Source organism: Manacus candei, unplaced genomic scaffold (genome assembly GCF_025592945.1).
Source record: "Manacus candei isolate 608988 ecotype Guabito, Panama unplaced genomic scaffold, ASM2559294v1 h1tg000028l, whole genome shotgun sequence".
Lineage (NCBI taxonomy): Eukaryota > Metazoa > Chordata > Aves > Passeriformes > Pipridae > Manacus > Manacus candei.
In genome coordinates, this window is record NW_026138076.1 from 38,244,612 (window position 1) to 38,261,517 (window position 16,906).

At 41.6% G+C, this 16,906-nt stretch overlaps 1 protein-coding gene across 1 annotated transcript; it reads right to left on the reverse strand.

Annotated features, from left to right (window-relative positions):
• Positions 1 to 3: 3 nt before the first annotated feature.
• On the reverse strand, positions 4 to 16,853 carry POLR2B (RNA polymerase II subunit B). Its single transcript, XM_051790865.1, has 25 exons — positions 16,722 to 16,853; positions 15,675 to 15,747; positions 14,578 to 14,728; positions 13,910 to 14,022; positions 13,419 to 13,638; positions 12,329 to 12,487; positions 11,166 to 11,330; positions 10,468 to 10,664; positions 9,650 to 9,769; positions 9,095 to 9,281; positions 7,823 to 7,966; positions 7,413 to 7,552; positions 7,178 to 7,289; positions 6,536 to 6,690; positions 6,090 to 6,288; positions 5,812 to 5,980; positions 5,278 to 5,374; positions 4,419 to 4,513; positions 3,883 to 4,133; positions 3,702 to 3,791; positions 3,329 to 3,436; positions 2,754 to 2,867; positions 2,500 to 2,660; positions 1,088 to 1,283; positions 4 to 196 (listed from the first exon to the last, which is right to left on the reverse strand). Exons 1-25 carry the CDS (start codon positions 16,738 to 16,740, stop codon positions 107 to 109), a joined length of 3,525 nt encoding a protein of 1,174 aa, XP_051646825.1. The 5' UTR covers positions 16,741 to 16,853; the 3' UTR covers positions 4 to 106.
• Positions 16,854 to 16,906: the final 53 nt, after the last annotated feature.

Genomic DNA, 16,906 nt, shown 5'->3' on the forward strand with positions numbered 1-16,906 from the left:
ACAGCAGATGAGTAAAACTGTATTTTGAATGCAACGTACATAAAATGAAACTAAACTCGAGAACTTCAGCCTCATAATTAAAAAAAAAAGAAAGCCCTTTGAAAGGCTAAACACTCATCATACGAGGTGCAATACTCATAGACATCAGTTCTTGGAAGAGGAGTTTGCAGGCATAGGGCATTCGAACCAAAGATATCTGGAAAGAGATTTCAAAAGTCTTGTGATAAGCACTCCTAAAGCATCAACTTCCACCATCCTCTAAACAAATAACTCATCAAGTTTTTGGCTCAAAAGCGAGTCTGAAGTTGTGCATGAGAGCATTTAACAAGAATTCCTCACAGACAGTACCAAAGCAAGAAGGAAGCCTGAGACTGTCTGTAGAGGCTACAACAGCAGCTATCCAGAGCACATTTTTAACATAAAACCTGCAACCAAGGGATCTGATCCTAAACAAGAGCCATTTAACACAGGAACGTGTGCACAGCCAAGTGTGCCTGATGTGCAGTAAGTGCAGTTAAGATTTCCAGCACACATCGATTTCTAACTCTGGTGCCACTGCTGGAGGGGCAGCAGTCAGTCCCTGGCACAACAACAAGCCTGTTCAAGGCAACTCTTTTTATCTCTGCCACCACCCTTCCTTGACATGGTGCTGTAACCAAGCACACACACTGCAGGGCTTTTATTAATTAAAAAAAACCCACCAAAGTGCAACACAAAAGGCCTCCCATGGGGACCCAGCTCTGCAAGCATAAATATCTTCATGGGACAGTCACAAGGGCGATGGCTCTTAAATTCCTGTGATTCTGAGTTTTACTTCTAAAAATAAGCTCTCAAGCGTTTAAAGTTTCTGAAAACTGTGCACTGTACAATACTTGAGCAGCATTTCCTGCCAAGCCAACACTCTGAAGTTAATAAGGAAGCATCCAAATTAACTAGGTCACTATAAACACTGAAAACAGTTATGAAACTAAAATAGCAATTGTTCTGGTGCTTCTTTAAATATTTACTTCCCTATCCTCCTGTTCACTGGAGTGGCATTTCCTCTTGCCCACAAAGAGAAACACTGGCTGATGAAAACTGCACGTACCTGAGTTTTATTGCGGCATCCCCGGCACTCATAGGTGTGAGTCCTGGTGTTTGCAATCGCCATGATTCCACAGAGGTTACACACATGGACTTGGTATGGGTCTGAAGCTTCAAACAGTCTTTCTCTCAAGAACTGGGCCGCTCCATGAGCAATCTGGCAATCCCGTTCCATTTCTCCAAAGCGAAGGCCACCATCACTGAAAAGAATAAAAAAAAACCCACTTAACTTTTCTGCTCATCGGCAAAATAATCATTTTTTGTTGGCAGAACAAGTATCTTACCAGAATCACAACAGCAGTATTGAAAGGCAGGAGGAAAGCTGTGCATTAATTTTCCTCTAACACCTCAGAATAAACTGTTAGGGAGAATGTGAACACAATAATTTTTAACTGCTGCTGAATTTTCTACAGCAGGTGTCTGACAGCCACAGCACAACCACACAGCAAAATGAAGTATACAGTTAAGTCATCCTCTGCTTATCTGTGGTGAGTTTAATTTTGGCTGTCTGCTAGATGCCCGCCAAGCACCTCTCTGACTCCCCCCAGGTCGAGAGGACATGGGGAGAAAATAAGACGGAAAAGCTCATGAGTGGAGATAAACCCAGGGATACAGCTGATCAATTACTGTCACAGGCAAAACAGACTCAGCATGGGGAAAATTAATTTATCGCCCATTAAGAATGGAGTAGCATGATGAGAAATGAAGACAAAACTAAAAAATTCATCTCCCCAGCCTTCTTCCCAGGCTCAACTTCATTTCTTCATTCCAAACTCCTTCCTCCCCTCCCCATGGCCGCAGGGAGAATGGGGGCTGCAGTCAGTGCATAACAGTTCCTCTCAGCTGCTCCTTCCTCCTCACGCTTTTTCCCTGCCACAGCATGTGGTCCCTCCCGTGGGATAGTCCTTCACACATTGTTCCAGCATGGGCCTGTCCCACAGGGTACAATCTTTCAGGAACAGATTGCTGCAGTATGGATCCCCCACGGATCATACCTCCTGCCAGGAGCCTGCTCCAGTGTGGGCTTTCCATGGGCTGCAGGGCAGTTCCTTTTTTCCCTTCTCTCTCTCACAGCTGCTGCACAGCATTTTTTACCCTTTCTTAAATACATTCCCACAGAAGTGCCACCAGCACCGCTGACAGGCTTTGGCTGGTCAGAGCCAGCTGGAAGTGGCTGTGGCCAGCACAGGGTAACCCCTGGTCCTTTCTCAGAGAGGCCAGCCCAGCAGCACCTCCTGCTACCAAAGCCTTGATGCTGCACCCAACACTTGATCTTAAGCCAAACACATGAAAAATGGGTGGCTAATTGGGGTGAGCTAATGAAGTTCTAGCTGCAAAGCTTAAGCAACTTTAGTTCAGGGCTAAAAACTCGACAGAAAAAGAAAACCCCATATAGAAACTAACACACATCCTTACCGAGATCTACCTTCCATGGGCTGTCTGTTCAGTATCTGGATGGGCCCTCTTGCACGAGAATGGATTTTGTCATCCACCATGTGCTTCAGTCGCTGGTAATAAGTAGGACCAATAAAGATCTGTGATGTGATTTTTCGACCAGTGAAGCCATTGTAGAGGACCTGAAGAAGTCAATGCAGTCATTGAATCATAAGCCTTACTATCCATCAAATGTGTATTAAAAAGATTACAATGAACTGATATTTTGGTTATACCTCATTTCCTCTTAGATGATAGCCATAATCTGATAAAAGATTGGAAATCTTCTGCACATTGACAGCATCATTAAAAGGTGTAGCATCACCAATTTCTCCCTTGTTTGCAGACACCTACAGAGAAGAGATTTGCAAAAGTTTGTCACGTTTCTGAAGGACTGGTTATACCATATTAAGCTGTTTCAAACAGTTCAACACTTAATGCTTGAATTTGAGGCTCCATGCCCAACATAGTAACCTACCTTGCTTTGTTTATCAGCTACACAACTTAATACACAGTATCTACAAATTTGCTACTCCTTTTTCTAGGTCAGGGAAATGTCTGAACAAAAGTAACAGATGACAGAGCACACTGTGGTGTCTGACTTGATGGACAAAATTTACAGGACTGTAGGTCTTCCTCAAGAAACCTGCTTTTGCTATCAAGTAACTGCAGAACAATCCTTATTTTTCAGTGAAGTAACACCTACTAGGCAGTACTTATCTTTACAAAAAAAACCCCAAACAAACAAAAGCCCCTCCCCAAAATTTTAATTCATATTGCTCATACATTCAGTATAGAAGATTTTTCTTACCTTGCCCTGAAGACACTCAATCAAGTGACCAATGGTCATACGGGAAGGGATGGCATGGGGGTTGATAATGATATCAGGTGTGATGCCTTCACAGGTGAAGGGCATATCCTAGAGCAGGGAAACAGACAGTCAATTCTTCCCAGAATATCATGTTTAGGAAAAGTAGATGCCTGGATCCAAATTAAATCTTTGAAAGTGTTTCAAAGGCATTTAAGTATCATGTAAGAAGGAGCTGTGTCCCCTTCTAAAAATATTTTAGCTAAATTTAAGTCAACACAGATATGAGTAGATATTCCACAGACAATTCACTTAAGGCAGTTCAAATGCTAAGAATGGCACGGGTAAAATGTTAAGAAGGAAAAAAAATTACTACCTCTTGCCTATACTGGATACCACAGGTTCCCTTCTGACCATGTCTGCTAGCAAACTTATCTCCAATTTGTGGAATTCTTACAGAGCGCACCTGTAAGCCAGAGGGAAACATTCAACTGGTAACTTAAATATACAACAGAGATTATTAAAAGTAGAAAGCACACACATTAATTAATGCTCACCCGAATCTTGCAGAACTTGTATCCTTCCTGGTTAAGGGTTACCATGACCTGATCTACAATGCCAGTCTCACTAGTTCGCAGGAAAGTGCTGCAGTCTCTCTTTGTGAAGCGTCTGTTTGTGCTTTCCAGTTCATCTTCGTTCTCTGGCAGCGTTACTGTTTTGCCAATGATGACATCATCCCCAGACACACGTACCCCAGGTGCTATCAAACCGTCATCATCAAGTTTGTCATAGATTGCGTGTCTCATACCTTGAGGTAAAAAATTAAAAAAGAAAGTAGACTCCCAAATTTTTCAATATATTGACTCTGTTGTTCTGTAGAAATTCAAAAAGTCTGCTTGCAACTTCAGACAACAGCAAAAAGATCTAATTTTACACAAATATCTCAACTGGTGTATTAATAACAATTAATACAGACTTCTCTGCTATCTGTTATGTCCCAAAATGAAGACTGAATCAGTTCAACAACATTAACAGCCTTGCCCACAAAAACTTAAATTTAAAAGCTCAGTCTTCGCAAACTCCTGTATCTTACCTTGGCAAGTTTCACGTGTAGGCTTTTCAAAAACTTCCTCTTGGTCATACCCTTTTTTAGACTCCTGCTCTTTGTATGAGCGATAGAACACAGATCTGAAACAAAGTTACAAAGTCTTCTCCAGTGAAGCCAGCATCATTTCCCCATATCTGTAAATCTGAATTTCGCTATGATTACGTTTTAATCACATCAAATAATGAGCATGTGCCACAAAGCTTTCCTCTAATTTCCTGTTAACCTGATCATCAATGAAGAGGGGAAAACAAAAACAGAACACCCCGCCCAATGAACTAACAAAAGCTTCTGATGGTATTATGATGGTTACTTTTAAGATACTGCATCTCTAGATAACATGGTAATTTTTGATGAACTGCAGAGACTTTCAGACCTGCTTGACATCTCAGAAGTAGTTATTATTCCTATTATTCACATCTTCAGCACATCATTCTCATATTACTTTCTTCCTTATACATGCCATTTTGCAAGGTTTTTTTAGGCTTCTACTGCTACCTTGCAGTGCCACTCGCAGTACAACTGGAGCTGCAGTAGGAAACGTTCCATTTATAAAGGCTTCTTTTTGGGGCAGTAAACAATAAATACCAAAATGGAATAGCTGGGACGTTGCACAAAAGATGAACCATTCCTTACTGTGTTTTGTTTGCTAAGATACACATTCACTGTTTTCATTGTGCTGCTCCCTCCATCCTCATTAAAAAAAAATTACAAAGCTTCTCAGGTTGGAAAGATTTGGAGAACGGTGTCTTCCAGCATAAAGATGAACTTTTCATGAGCCTTTGGACAACTCAGTATACTTTTTTTTTTTTAATTCCAGGCAGTTAAAAAATTTACTAAGGCTTACCTGAAAAAGCCTCTGTCAACAGCAGAACGGTTCATAATGACAGAGTCTTCCTGGTTATAGCCCGTGTATGATGCAATGGCTACAATCGAGTTGATACCTATAATATGCAGAGCAAATACTTTGAAAGGATCCACACATGCCACTCAGACATTATTTGTAACTCAAAATAAGCTGTATTCTCTACAGCTTTCTGAGATAAAAATCTCCATGTCCCACACACAAAAACACGTAGTATCAGCAAATCCAGCTTTGGGTAGAAAAGAGAGTCAAGAGTGACCCCTTGTGAAAAACCTAGCAAACACCAATAGAGAAAATGCTTTTTTTTCCAGTTAGATTTTAGCAGACTATAGAGGAAAAGTAGTTTCAGCTGCAGCACTACCAATGTGTTTTCTGCAGTCTAGGTATCCAGCTACAAGCTAACACTTTTTAAATCGCATACATTTGCTAAATACTCAGGTATTCTACATAACACTTGTGACATCATCTAAACGAACAGTAGTATTTTTGTTCAACAAACATTAACTGACAACATACCTGCTGGTAACTCTCTAAATCGCAAGTACTCCATGGAGCGTGTTGTTACAAGGGGCTTCTGGGGATAATACAACACATGTGCCAGCGTATCCATACGGACATGGAAGTTTGTAATGTAAACTCCCATAGCCTGTTTACCCATAGCAGACTGGTACGTGTTCCTGGGAGACTAGACAGACAAGAGAAGACCAGCAATTATGTACACAAAGCTCTTTACACACACCTGTGGGTTTTCTGTCAGATTTAAAAAACCAGGATGTTGGAAGAGGTGCACTGACCTGGTTGTGATCAGGGAAAGGGATAATAGATGCACACACTCCCAGGATCATGGACGGGTGAATCTCACAGTGTGTGTATGTTGAACAATATGCCACACCTTTCTCTTGCAAGTCATCTGGAGTCATTGCCAGCATCACAGTCTCTTCTTCCAGTGTGTCAATGTACTCTACCACACCACTGGCCACAAGATCCTGCCAACTGAATAACCAATAACTCAGCTACCAGATAAAATGGGTCTCTTCAGCAGTAACAAGAACAAGGACTTCCCTGGCTTATTATTACTACCACTGCCTCAATGCAATTAAAAAAAAATTAAACTACCAGGCAGAGAAAGCATCTTTGTGCTGCACAAAGCTTTAAACATTTCTCTCTCCAACCTGAGGGAACATGCAGCTTCCAAGATGGAAAATGACACATTCAGTTGAATTTCAGGAACGGATCTCACCTGTAATTGTTATACTCTCGTTCCTTCAGTTGGTCAATATGCCTTTTCTTCAACAGCAACTTCTGTTTCTCCACGATTAAAAGGGGCCGACAAATTCTGCCTGCATCGGTATAGATGCGGATTTCTCGCTCACGGATATCTCTGATCATCGAGACCTGTACAAGAAAGCAGCACCCCATGAGTACAAAGCCTCAGCTTGGAATCAGAATCACAGAACACAAAATAGGGTAACTAAATTCCCTAAAGCAAAGGCTTTACAGGCACTATCATCAGCACAGAACAAATGTTAACACTCCTACAACAGTAGCATTTCAGAAGACTATTTTCTACTGTTTTATTTTAAACTGGATTCTCTTTAAAAGCAACCAACCAACTCCCCCGCCAAAAAACCCCAAACCCCAACAAACAAACAAATCACATACAACATAAAGTAAAACAAACAAACAAAAGGAACTAAACACAAAAAACTCCCCAAACAAAACACAAACCAAAACAAAATCAAAACAAAAACTCAATGTGAAGTATATTCAGAAAGACACTGGCAAATAATTTGGCAAGCTATTTGGAGCTTGCAAACTAGTTTCAAGTCGTTATTCTCTCTTGTCTAAAAGGACACCTAAACTCCAGTTGTAAAATTTATACCTCTGACACAATGATGTCCATCTGACGACGGAGCTTCCTTAGAGTATTCATGAGCTGCTCTGGATCTTTGTGTATTCCTACCCAGCAGCCATTAACAAAGATCTTGGTAGCACTAGAAGGAGGGAAAATCAAACAAAGAATAATTAAAAAAAACACACCAAAACCCTCCACTCCTTTGAAGTGTTGTGCAGGACAAAAAGCTTAAGTCTATTTAAACAGTTTCATTTGCACGCACTCAGCTATTGCCGCTGGAGAGATTTCTTCCAGGTTTTCCATGCTCCACTCTTCCAAGAATTCCAAAATTGGGGATGGCTGAGATCCCACAGAAATGTAAGCCATCAGGGCTAAGTTCTTCACAAGTCCTACTGCATGACCCTAGCAGAAACACAAAGTTAACTTGTGTTTTGAAATCAACGGATTTCCCCCAAAAGATCCAAGATCTTAAACTTCAACTCCTCAAGGAACTGGACACAAAGCATGCCAGTTACTTCATTAATTTCTGCCATTCAGCCACAGAGTTAGCTATAAAGCTAAATATTCATGTCAGCACTTTTAAAAAAAAGTGCAAGCGATCATCACAAGTGCCATGGCTACAAAATGACCAGCAGAAAAAGGCAGTACTGACATAAATACTGCTTTCCTTACCTCTGGGGTCTCAGCAGGGCAAACCATTCCCCACAGCGTATTGTGCAGCTGCCGAGGCTTTGCCAGTTTCCCATCTCTCCCAATCGGAGAATTCAGGCGTCTCAGGTGGGAAAGTGTAGATGCAAAAGTCAGGCGGTTTAACACCTGCACACAGCAAGGAATGCAGTTAGCCAAAGCTTCTTAAGTATGTTGTTGACAGGCAGTACATTAGCACAAAGAGTCAGTGCCCCCTAGAAAGGATGTACTTAAAAAGAACTAAAATAGCTCTGTTAGCTACACTTTTTAGTTCACTTCCACTAATCTTAGACTTATCCTTAGGATCTCAAGCTCCTAACCAGTGTTGCAATTTAAAAAAAAAAAAGTTTCCAGAGCACCATGGCAAGGCCCAGCAAGAACACAGTTATATCCAAGCAGAGAGCTGCTTTTTGTTGTATAGCTTACTCTGTTCAGGTAACTGAACGAGTAATACTCTCAAAGCTGCATTTTCATCAGGGGGGATTGCCAGTACAGTAACACAGACACCTTTTAAAATTTTAAAAAGCTAGGGTCACTTAGTTATTAGGAGCAAATCAGCATTTACATTCTTCTGAGTCTGCTCAAAGCTTCTCAAAAATGTAAGAAAATCTATTTTTACAGCCTGAAATGTGAGAGTATATTTAAAATGCAAACAAGCCCTCATACACATACAATAACAACACTCCATCCAGAGACACCTGCCATCTTTGCCCCTTTCCTTACTTTGCTTTCCCCAAATTATGATCCCACCAGGGCTCTAGACAACAAAATGTGCTGGCATTTAAAAATGGACACCTCTTTCCTGTTTTCTTCCTTAGGAGAAAGGGACTCAACTAAGCACTACACTGCTAATAAAGTCAGTGCTCCTCATCATTTGCTGTAACTTTTCTATGACACTCAATTTTCTTTAATCACCTGTGAAGGACTGGAAGTAATTACAGGAAAGAAATCCATCCTCCCAAAAGATCCTCTAGGATCTAGGAATTTACCAGACACACAAGCATATGCTCTAACACACAAAAAAAAGTCTTTAGAAGAGTTATACCAACTGTTTAGCAGTGAATAAAAAAAACAAACTATGACAAAAAAAACCCCTAAACCACACATCTGAACCAACTATTTGGATCTTCATCTGTGTCAGCTAAGGAAGTTTCCTTTCAAAAATGTTTCTATTTAACATACAACATGCATGGATGCCAAGCCATGTTAAACCCTTCCAAGTTTTTCTCTTACATCAACCTGACAAAGCTACTGTACCTGAGATACTCCTGCTCTGGCCTGATGAGCTTTCTTCTGGTCACCCCAGTTTCCAGTTGCCAATGAATACTTCAAACCATCTGAAATAATTCTTGTTTTAATTGCCAATTCCAAGTTGAAATCTTTCCCTCTGTCAATAAACTTTTGCGCATATATTCTCACTTCCTTCAGCAAATTCTTAAACATTCTGTAGAAGAGAGACACCAAAAAACATGATTAAACAGTGCTGTAGCAATTCACTCTACTCAGTGCTACTTGGAAAAAAAAGTCGTTGATCTCTTGAAAAGAGGCAATTTGTAACTAGCAAGGGGGCAGAAGGGAATAAAACAAATGAACCTATTTGTGAATATGAACAAAATACGCTCCAAAACAAGTCAATGCTAGCCACCAACTATGATAGGAAACAACCACTCCCTGAAAAAGTCATAGTCAGATACAGGCTTTGTTGTCTAAGACCAGCTCTTGGACACAATAGAATTAGTCTGATTGATTTAGAAGCACAGAGTTGGCAATGCCTCTATCATTCATTGTGTCCAAAGAAAACGTGATACTTACCCTCTGAACAGGAAAGCCAACAGTGGCCCAGCAAGATCCAGTCTTTTGTTGCCATAATGATCTCTGTCATCCAGCTCTCTTCTCCCCAGTGCTGCCAGCAACAATCTATGAACCATATACCTAAGCAAATAAGATAGTTTATGTTTTAAACTGATAGCAGGCATTCAAAAAAAGATTACAAGCTTTCACAGATAAATCAGTGAATTCTTTCTTAAAGACTGTCTATTCCAGAATTTTAGGATACTGATGTCCTAAAATAGCCCTCTTCAGCACATCACTCGCTGAAAGTTCAAGCTGAGGACAGAGAGAACTCAATATTTAAATCACGATTAAAATGCCTCTTCTGCTACAGTCTGTCTTGTTCTTTAATATGGGTTCTGTTTAAGCAGTTGCAATCAGGTGTAAAATGGCAAGTCTCCTCGTGCTACAGTTCCTCTGCATACCAATAAGCAGTGATCAAGATGATGTGCTAATACTTTACATTACAATCACCTTATCGGTAGTTATCTACATATTAGTTATCAATTTCTATATTTTGTCTACACAAAAAGTCATTATCACTATCATCACATCTAACTTAAGATCTAGAATGTGTTGAAGGTTCATTTTGTTTCCTTTTCCCCCCCCTATTTTATCAGAACTTGCATTTTCTCAGCTTCAAAAATATACCAGTGCCCCAAAGTTTGTCACCAAGTATCCAGAAGACCAAGCTTAAAAGCAAACTTCCATTCAGTGTGTTCTTTCAATCATATACATATATGAGAATAAAATACGTATTCAGGGTCCATTTGCAGATATGAGACAGAGTTCTGACATACCCTAGGAAATAAGCCTTTTTGGTTTCACAGAAGTCACTGACACCAACATGCGGGAGCATTTCTTTCTGCAGGACTTCTTTAGCATACTTGATTCTCTTCTCTTTGGTGACGCCTGGCTTTGCACCTCTCGAGCCAATGAAGTTAAGAGCAACATTCTGCTCCTGAATGACAAATGCTTCATCCAGAGAAGGTTTGACCTAAGGCACAAAATTACAGCAAAATCCTGTAGCATCCAATGTCTGTTGGGGTTGAAGGAAACTACAACAGTAGTTTGCTAATGATTTTTTCCTGGATCTGCTAATTGCTGATCCAGGTCTTTCTGGCAACAGTAATGAAGCACAATGGAAGAACATAAAAACTAGTTTAGACATCAGAAAACAGTTCTCATTTGACTACATTCTAGGCCTCTTGCTGTTTCAGGTATAATCAAGATTTTACAATTAAAGTCAATGACACAGGAGAAGATTCTATCTCTCCAAATACATATTAGCTCTTTGAAATTTCTATTGCACTCTGTTCACTTAAAGTACTCATTAGAATAGGTTTAGGTAGAGAATTTATAACAATTCTAATAGACAACCCACAGAAATAATGAAGAAACAAACTACAAATGGAAAAAGGACAATGCTATAAGTGATGATCAGCCACGCCTACACATCACCAGTCATCAAGACAAGAAATAATTTAACATATATTACCATTTCCATCATTTCTGGATCTTCAAAATCGTATATGATGTGCTCTAAAATGTCCCTGTCGGACACAAAGCCTAGTGCACGAAAGACAATAATGATGGGGACTTCTTGTTTGATATATGGCAAAGTTGCTACAATGCGCTGGCCAATAGCACTCTTCTTTGCACCCTGGAAAGATGGGGAAAAGAACATGCCTTTAAATAAAAACATCTCTCTGGATTTGAACAATCCATTGTAAGTGTATTTATTCAATTTTCACAGGAAAACATGACTTCTCAGTAGGTCAACTGATGAGCTATTCTGAAACCTTACTCTTGGCTACGACTTGGTATTTTAAAATATTTAGAGCTTTAGAAGTCTGCAAAAACTTGTAAGGTTTTTGCTGATACAAAGGAATGTAAATTCTACTTGTTCACCCATACACATCATTTCTCTCTCTCTGTGTATTTGCCAAGAGCAATCCTATCCATCTTCAGTGTTCCTTCTGTCAGCTTAAACCCGGCTTTTCTAACCCACTGTTCAAGTGATCATTCAAGAAGCTGATCTCTATTTCCAGAAAGAAACACTGTGGGATGCAGAGGCACTCAAGAGTGCTCCAGACACAGGAGTAAGAGTAGTGTAAAGCTATTAAAGCTACTCTTGAAAAGTTTCACATCATCAGTGCAACAGTACTGATGAGTACAGACACCTTCTGCTTTAGAATTTACAAGTAGCACTTATTTCCCCTCACAGACTGCACAATTAGACGTTAAATATGAATTTATACGTGGGCTGAAAAATACATCTAAATACTAGATTGGTTATCAGCAAAGAAAGGGTCCCTGCTCCCATTTTTGTCCTTTGTCAAAAAACAGGACACAGCTTGTTTAGATTTTCTAAAAACTCATGTACAGTAATTATAAAACTATTTTTAGCCTTGCCCTAAAGCCTGCCAGAAATTGAGTCCTCATTCCAATCCTCAAATAATTTACCATAAAGACAGGCATAACGTATGACAAACAGAATACACTTTCATTTAATTTACCTTCTTTACAACTTAGCATCAGGAGAAATTTCTTCTCAGAATCCCAAAAGCAAATGACACAAAGAGACAGGACAGTAACAAAACTCCTAAAGCAATCTCTCTGGTAAGCCCCAGGGCGGGGGTTATTACTGCTCAGACATACCTGCCCACCTCTGGCCAGCATGCTAACCCATATAGTACTTGTTGGTCGAGAGGAATTTTCCAGACAAGATCTACACTCTCCTGTGTAGGCATACTTTGAATCTTTCTTTGCAAACACATACACTGTGTTTGTAGCCATTTTCTCTTGAGCAATCAGAACCTGTGTGAGAAAGAAAAACACTAGTAAATAACTGACAAAAGAGCACGCTCAAAGTAACAAGCACAGTGTTTCTACTATTCCTTCAGGTGTCTTAACTGTAAAAGCATTGCACAGCATGAAGTCAATCTGCCAGATTTGTTTGGGTTATACTCTACACTTTATAAAATTCAGATTTAAGCAAAACATACAGCTAGTTAGGACAGAATAACCAAACCAAGAGACTCAGGGAACACTGTTCTCTGTGATATACTTACCGTAACTGTTGGTTGTGCTGAGACATTTCTGTTACCTTTAGGCACAACACTGATAAAGCATTTCACTGTCTGTTTTTCCAAGGCCAAGGTACTACACAGGCATTTAAATTTAAATGCCAGCTACAACAATCAAAGACTGATTTCTTTTTCTTCCCCAAGAAGAAAAATAAAATTCTAATACTTTTGCTGTGTTTACTCAGGTATCAGGTACAAAATATGGAAAGTTTCACAGGTGAGGCACTAGCATGAAGAGGATATGATTTGCTGAAGCTGCATCCACAGCAATGGAGGGAAGAATCTAATTTTATAATAGCTGTGAACAACCTGCAGGACACTCAGAGTGAAGAAGTGCCTCATTTTAGGTCCATGCTGCTCTGCAATGCTGGAAATGGAAAGGAAAATATCTAGAGTACTTAGTGGCCTTCAATGCAAAACAGTTCATGCAGCTGAAGAAGGGAAGAACTGAAGATGTGAAACGTGCCTCAGGGAAGAAGAAAAGGTAGTTTGAGAAAGTCTTAACAGAGGATGAAAAGCCCATCTTTCTGCAAGATCAGGAACACCCACATAACTCTGATACACTGGAACAAGAGTGCTTCTGCTCCTGGCAAATCATATGGAATCAAGCAACAGAACTTCCAGTGTCTGTAAAGATATCTATGCAAGGTATAACCCCTTACCTTTTCTGATCCATTGATGATAAAGTAGCCACCAGGATCGAGCGGGCATTCATTCAGTTCACAAAGATCACGGTCAGTTAAGCCATTCAACAAACAGTACGTCGAACGTAACATAATAGGAATTTTTCCTATAAAGGTTTTCTGATGTTGTGTCTGTAATTGATCCTCCCCTTCTTTAATGACTGTTTTAGTTATATCCACATACAAGGGGGCTGAATACCTACAGAATAAAAACAACACTGCGTTATCTGTCAGTTATTACCGTTCTGTACAACCTTGAATAGTAAATGTAGCTATTCAAGTGCTCACTGCTGTATTACACGTTATTACCACATCATAATCATCATCTGGACTTAAAAACTAGGCATGGAATTTTAAATAGAGGAGTAATTATTACATTTTCAAGGCACTACTATATTGAAAAAGACTATCAATTAATAATGCAGAGGCAGTTCTCTCTTGTGTTTATCCACTCCAGAGTTGGTTCTTACGTAAGGTTTCTCAGTCTGGCTTCATTTGGCATCATTGGTGAGGGTGCTCCATCTCTTTCCCAATGTGTAGGTTTGGAGAGATAGATTTGTTCAAACTTCAGAAGATACCGGGGCTGGAAAACAAGAATACACTTATTTGTAATGGAAGAAACACCCACTTTGGTTGTTCAAGAGAGGCCCTTAGTAGCAACCTTTGAAAACCCTGACCTAACTTCAGCTGAAGAAAGCCAACAGAATATTTCAGCCATAAACTTTTCTTGCCATGCTAAAGCTACTGAAAATCAAAATCCCACCAAAACTTGCTTTTGGCTACCTGACTTGCTCTACCACGTCTCTGTCCATGCAGTTTGGCACAGTAATTGACAATATCAGAAGCCAATTGTTCTTGGTCACTTCTCAACCAGCAGGACATAGTAACTCTATACAACAAGGAAGTTCAATTCCACAGATAACAAAGCTCTTGCACATGTTTCTCAGTCAAATAACTGATTGTTTGACAACTTAGCCACATATCTCAGACTCCAAAGAGTTCATCCTTCTGTCTATTGACTGCATGAGCAGCATAATTCAGATGTACTTCCATCTCTTGAGACAGGGCCTGAATAAATCCGATGTAAAATGATTTTGACTGTAAAAACACATCATCTCTGCCGGGGTTCTCCACTTACCGGCTCTTCCACTTCTCCCGAGGCATGCTGGGCTTCAGCTTGTAAATCAATTGGTGGGGCATCTTCAACAATTCTTTGCACAGACATCTGAATAAACTCATCAAAAGAATCCAACTGTTGCCTGACTAAACCCTTTTCATCAAAGTAGGAGCTAAAATCAAAAAAAGTACATTAATGAACAAGAAATCTTAATTTAATTCAAGTATTTCACACATCAACAAGCTTAAGATTTATAACAAAACCTAAAAAAGCCATGAAATGCAGCAGAGAATCAAACACATTCACTTATCCCAAGGCATGAGTTTCAAACACAGATGTTCAAAAACGTTTAACAATTCTCTTACTGCTTGAAGACACAGACACTACAAAGTGACAGATGTGCTGCCACCTCCTGGCTAGGCCATGACTGCACGCACAGTAGTGAAAGCGGCTTCAGATAAAGTTTTACCAACCACGTCTGTAAATTATTTTGCTTTAACTAGTTTTCCAAGCTGCAGTAAACTGAGAGCATGCCCCTAAGTCCAAGTAATAGTTCTCAGAACTTCTCTTGGCTTGGATCTCCCGTGTGCCAGCTTCACTCCTGCTCCAGATTTCCCTTAGCCTTTGGGTTACCTAACTCCAACCCAGCAAAACCTAACTGTAAAAATCAAAGCCTAAATTTGAAGCGCCGCATCCTAACTTTTGATGGGATTAACTAAACATGTCTGTTGCATCAGCTCCTGCCAGTAAGCTCCTCTACTTCAGTGAGGTATTACTGAAGTGAGCCAGGGAACCTACATTACCTCAGCTTCTGTCCCATCACAATTGTGTGTCCATTAGTGGACAAAATCGTGTGCTTGATATGGAACCAAAACACCTCTTACTTAATTGAAAACAGTGTCCCCCCCCGCCAAGGGATCAGTGGGGGTTCTTCATCCCTCATGACAACCTTTCTGTTTTTGCTTAAAGCCCTTCTGCTCTGAACGTGCTACAACACACAACTCAGCATAATCAAGCCTGCAGGTCTCAGGATGTGTTCCCAGCAAAGCAGATGCCACCTGTGAGGCCGAGAGCACACGCATCAAAGGGTTAAAGAACAGTGAGTTTTAGTCAGTCACCTAATGACAATCCAGCAGGCTTCTTGCCACAGGTCAGGCGTGATTTCATCATCGTCCTCATCATACTGCATATCTGCGGGGAAAGAAGCACAGCATGTGAGCCAGGCTCCCATCACCACCTCAGTGTCCCTCCTGGCCAGCTGAGGGACCCTCTGGCACCCCAGCAGCACCCACAGCTCATTTTCTGATTAACAGGAAGCTGAACATGAGCCAGCAGTGTGCCCACGTGGCCAAGAAGGCCAATGGCATCCTGGCCTGTATCAGGAATACTGAATCCAGTAGGACCAGCGAAGTGATTCTTTCCCTCTACTTGGCACTGGTGAGGCCATATCTGGAGTACGGTGTCCAGTTCTGGGCCCCTCAGTTCAGGAAGGACATCGAGGTGCTGGAGCAGGTCCAGAGAAGGGTAACGAGGCTGGTGAAGGGACTGCAGCACAGGCCCTATGAGGAGCAGCTGCAGGAGCTGGGGCTGTTCAGCCTGGAGAAGAGGGGACTCAGGGGAGATCTCATCACTCTTTATAACTATCTGAAAGGAGGTTGTAGCCGGGTGGGGGTCGGTCTCTTCTCCCAGGCAAGAGGGCACGGTCTTAAGCTGCGCCAGGGGAGGTTTAGGTTGGACATGAAGAAGTTCTTTACAGAAAGAGTGATCGGGCACTGGAATGGGCTCCCCAGGGAGGTGGTGGAGTCACCGTCCCTGGGGGTTTTTAAGAAGAGACTGGATGTGGCACTTAGTGCTATGGTCTAGTAGGCAAGGTGGTGTTAGGTCAAAGGTTGGACACGATGATCTCAGAGGTCTTTTCCAACCTAATTGATTCCGTGATTCTGTGGCCGTCCGGCTCCCGCCGAAGAGCCCACCGCGACCGGCCCATCCTCCCACTCCCAGCTCCTACGGAAGATCCCAGCGCGCCCGTAGCATCCCTCCGGCTCCTGCGGGCCCCGTGCGCCGCCCCTGCCCGCCTTGCCGGGACGGACGGGAGAAAAAATGGGGGGGGCAAAAAAAAAAAAAAAAAAAAAAAAAAAAAAAAAGGGGAGGGGTGAAGGCCTCACCTTCGTCCGCGTCGTACATGGTGGCGGCGGGCGGAGGCGCGAGCGGCGGCCGGGCGGGGGGCGAGCGGAGCGGCGAGAACGGAGCGCGATGGCGACGGCGACGGCGAGCGGCGGGAAGGCGGCTGCGCGCCCTCTGACGTCTCCCGCGAGGCGACCGCGCGCGCCGTGACGTCAGTCACGCGTGT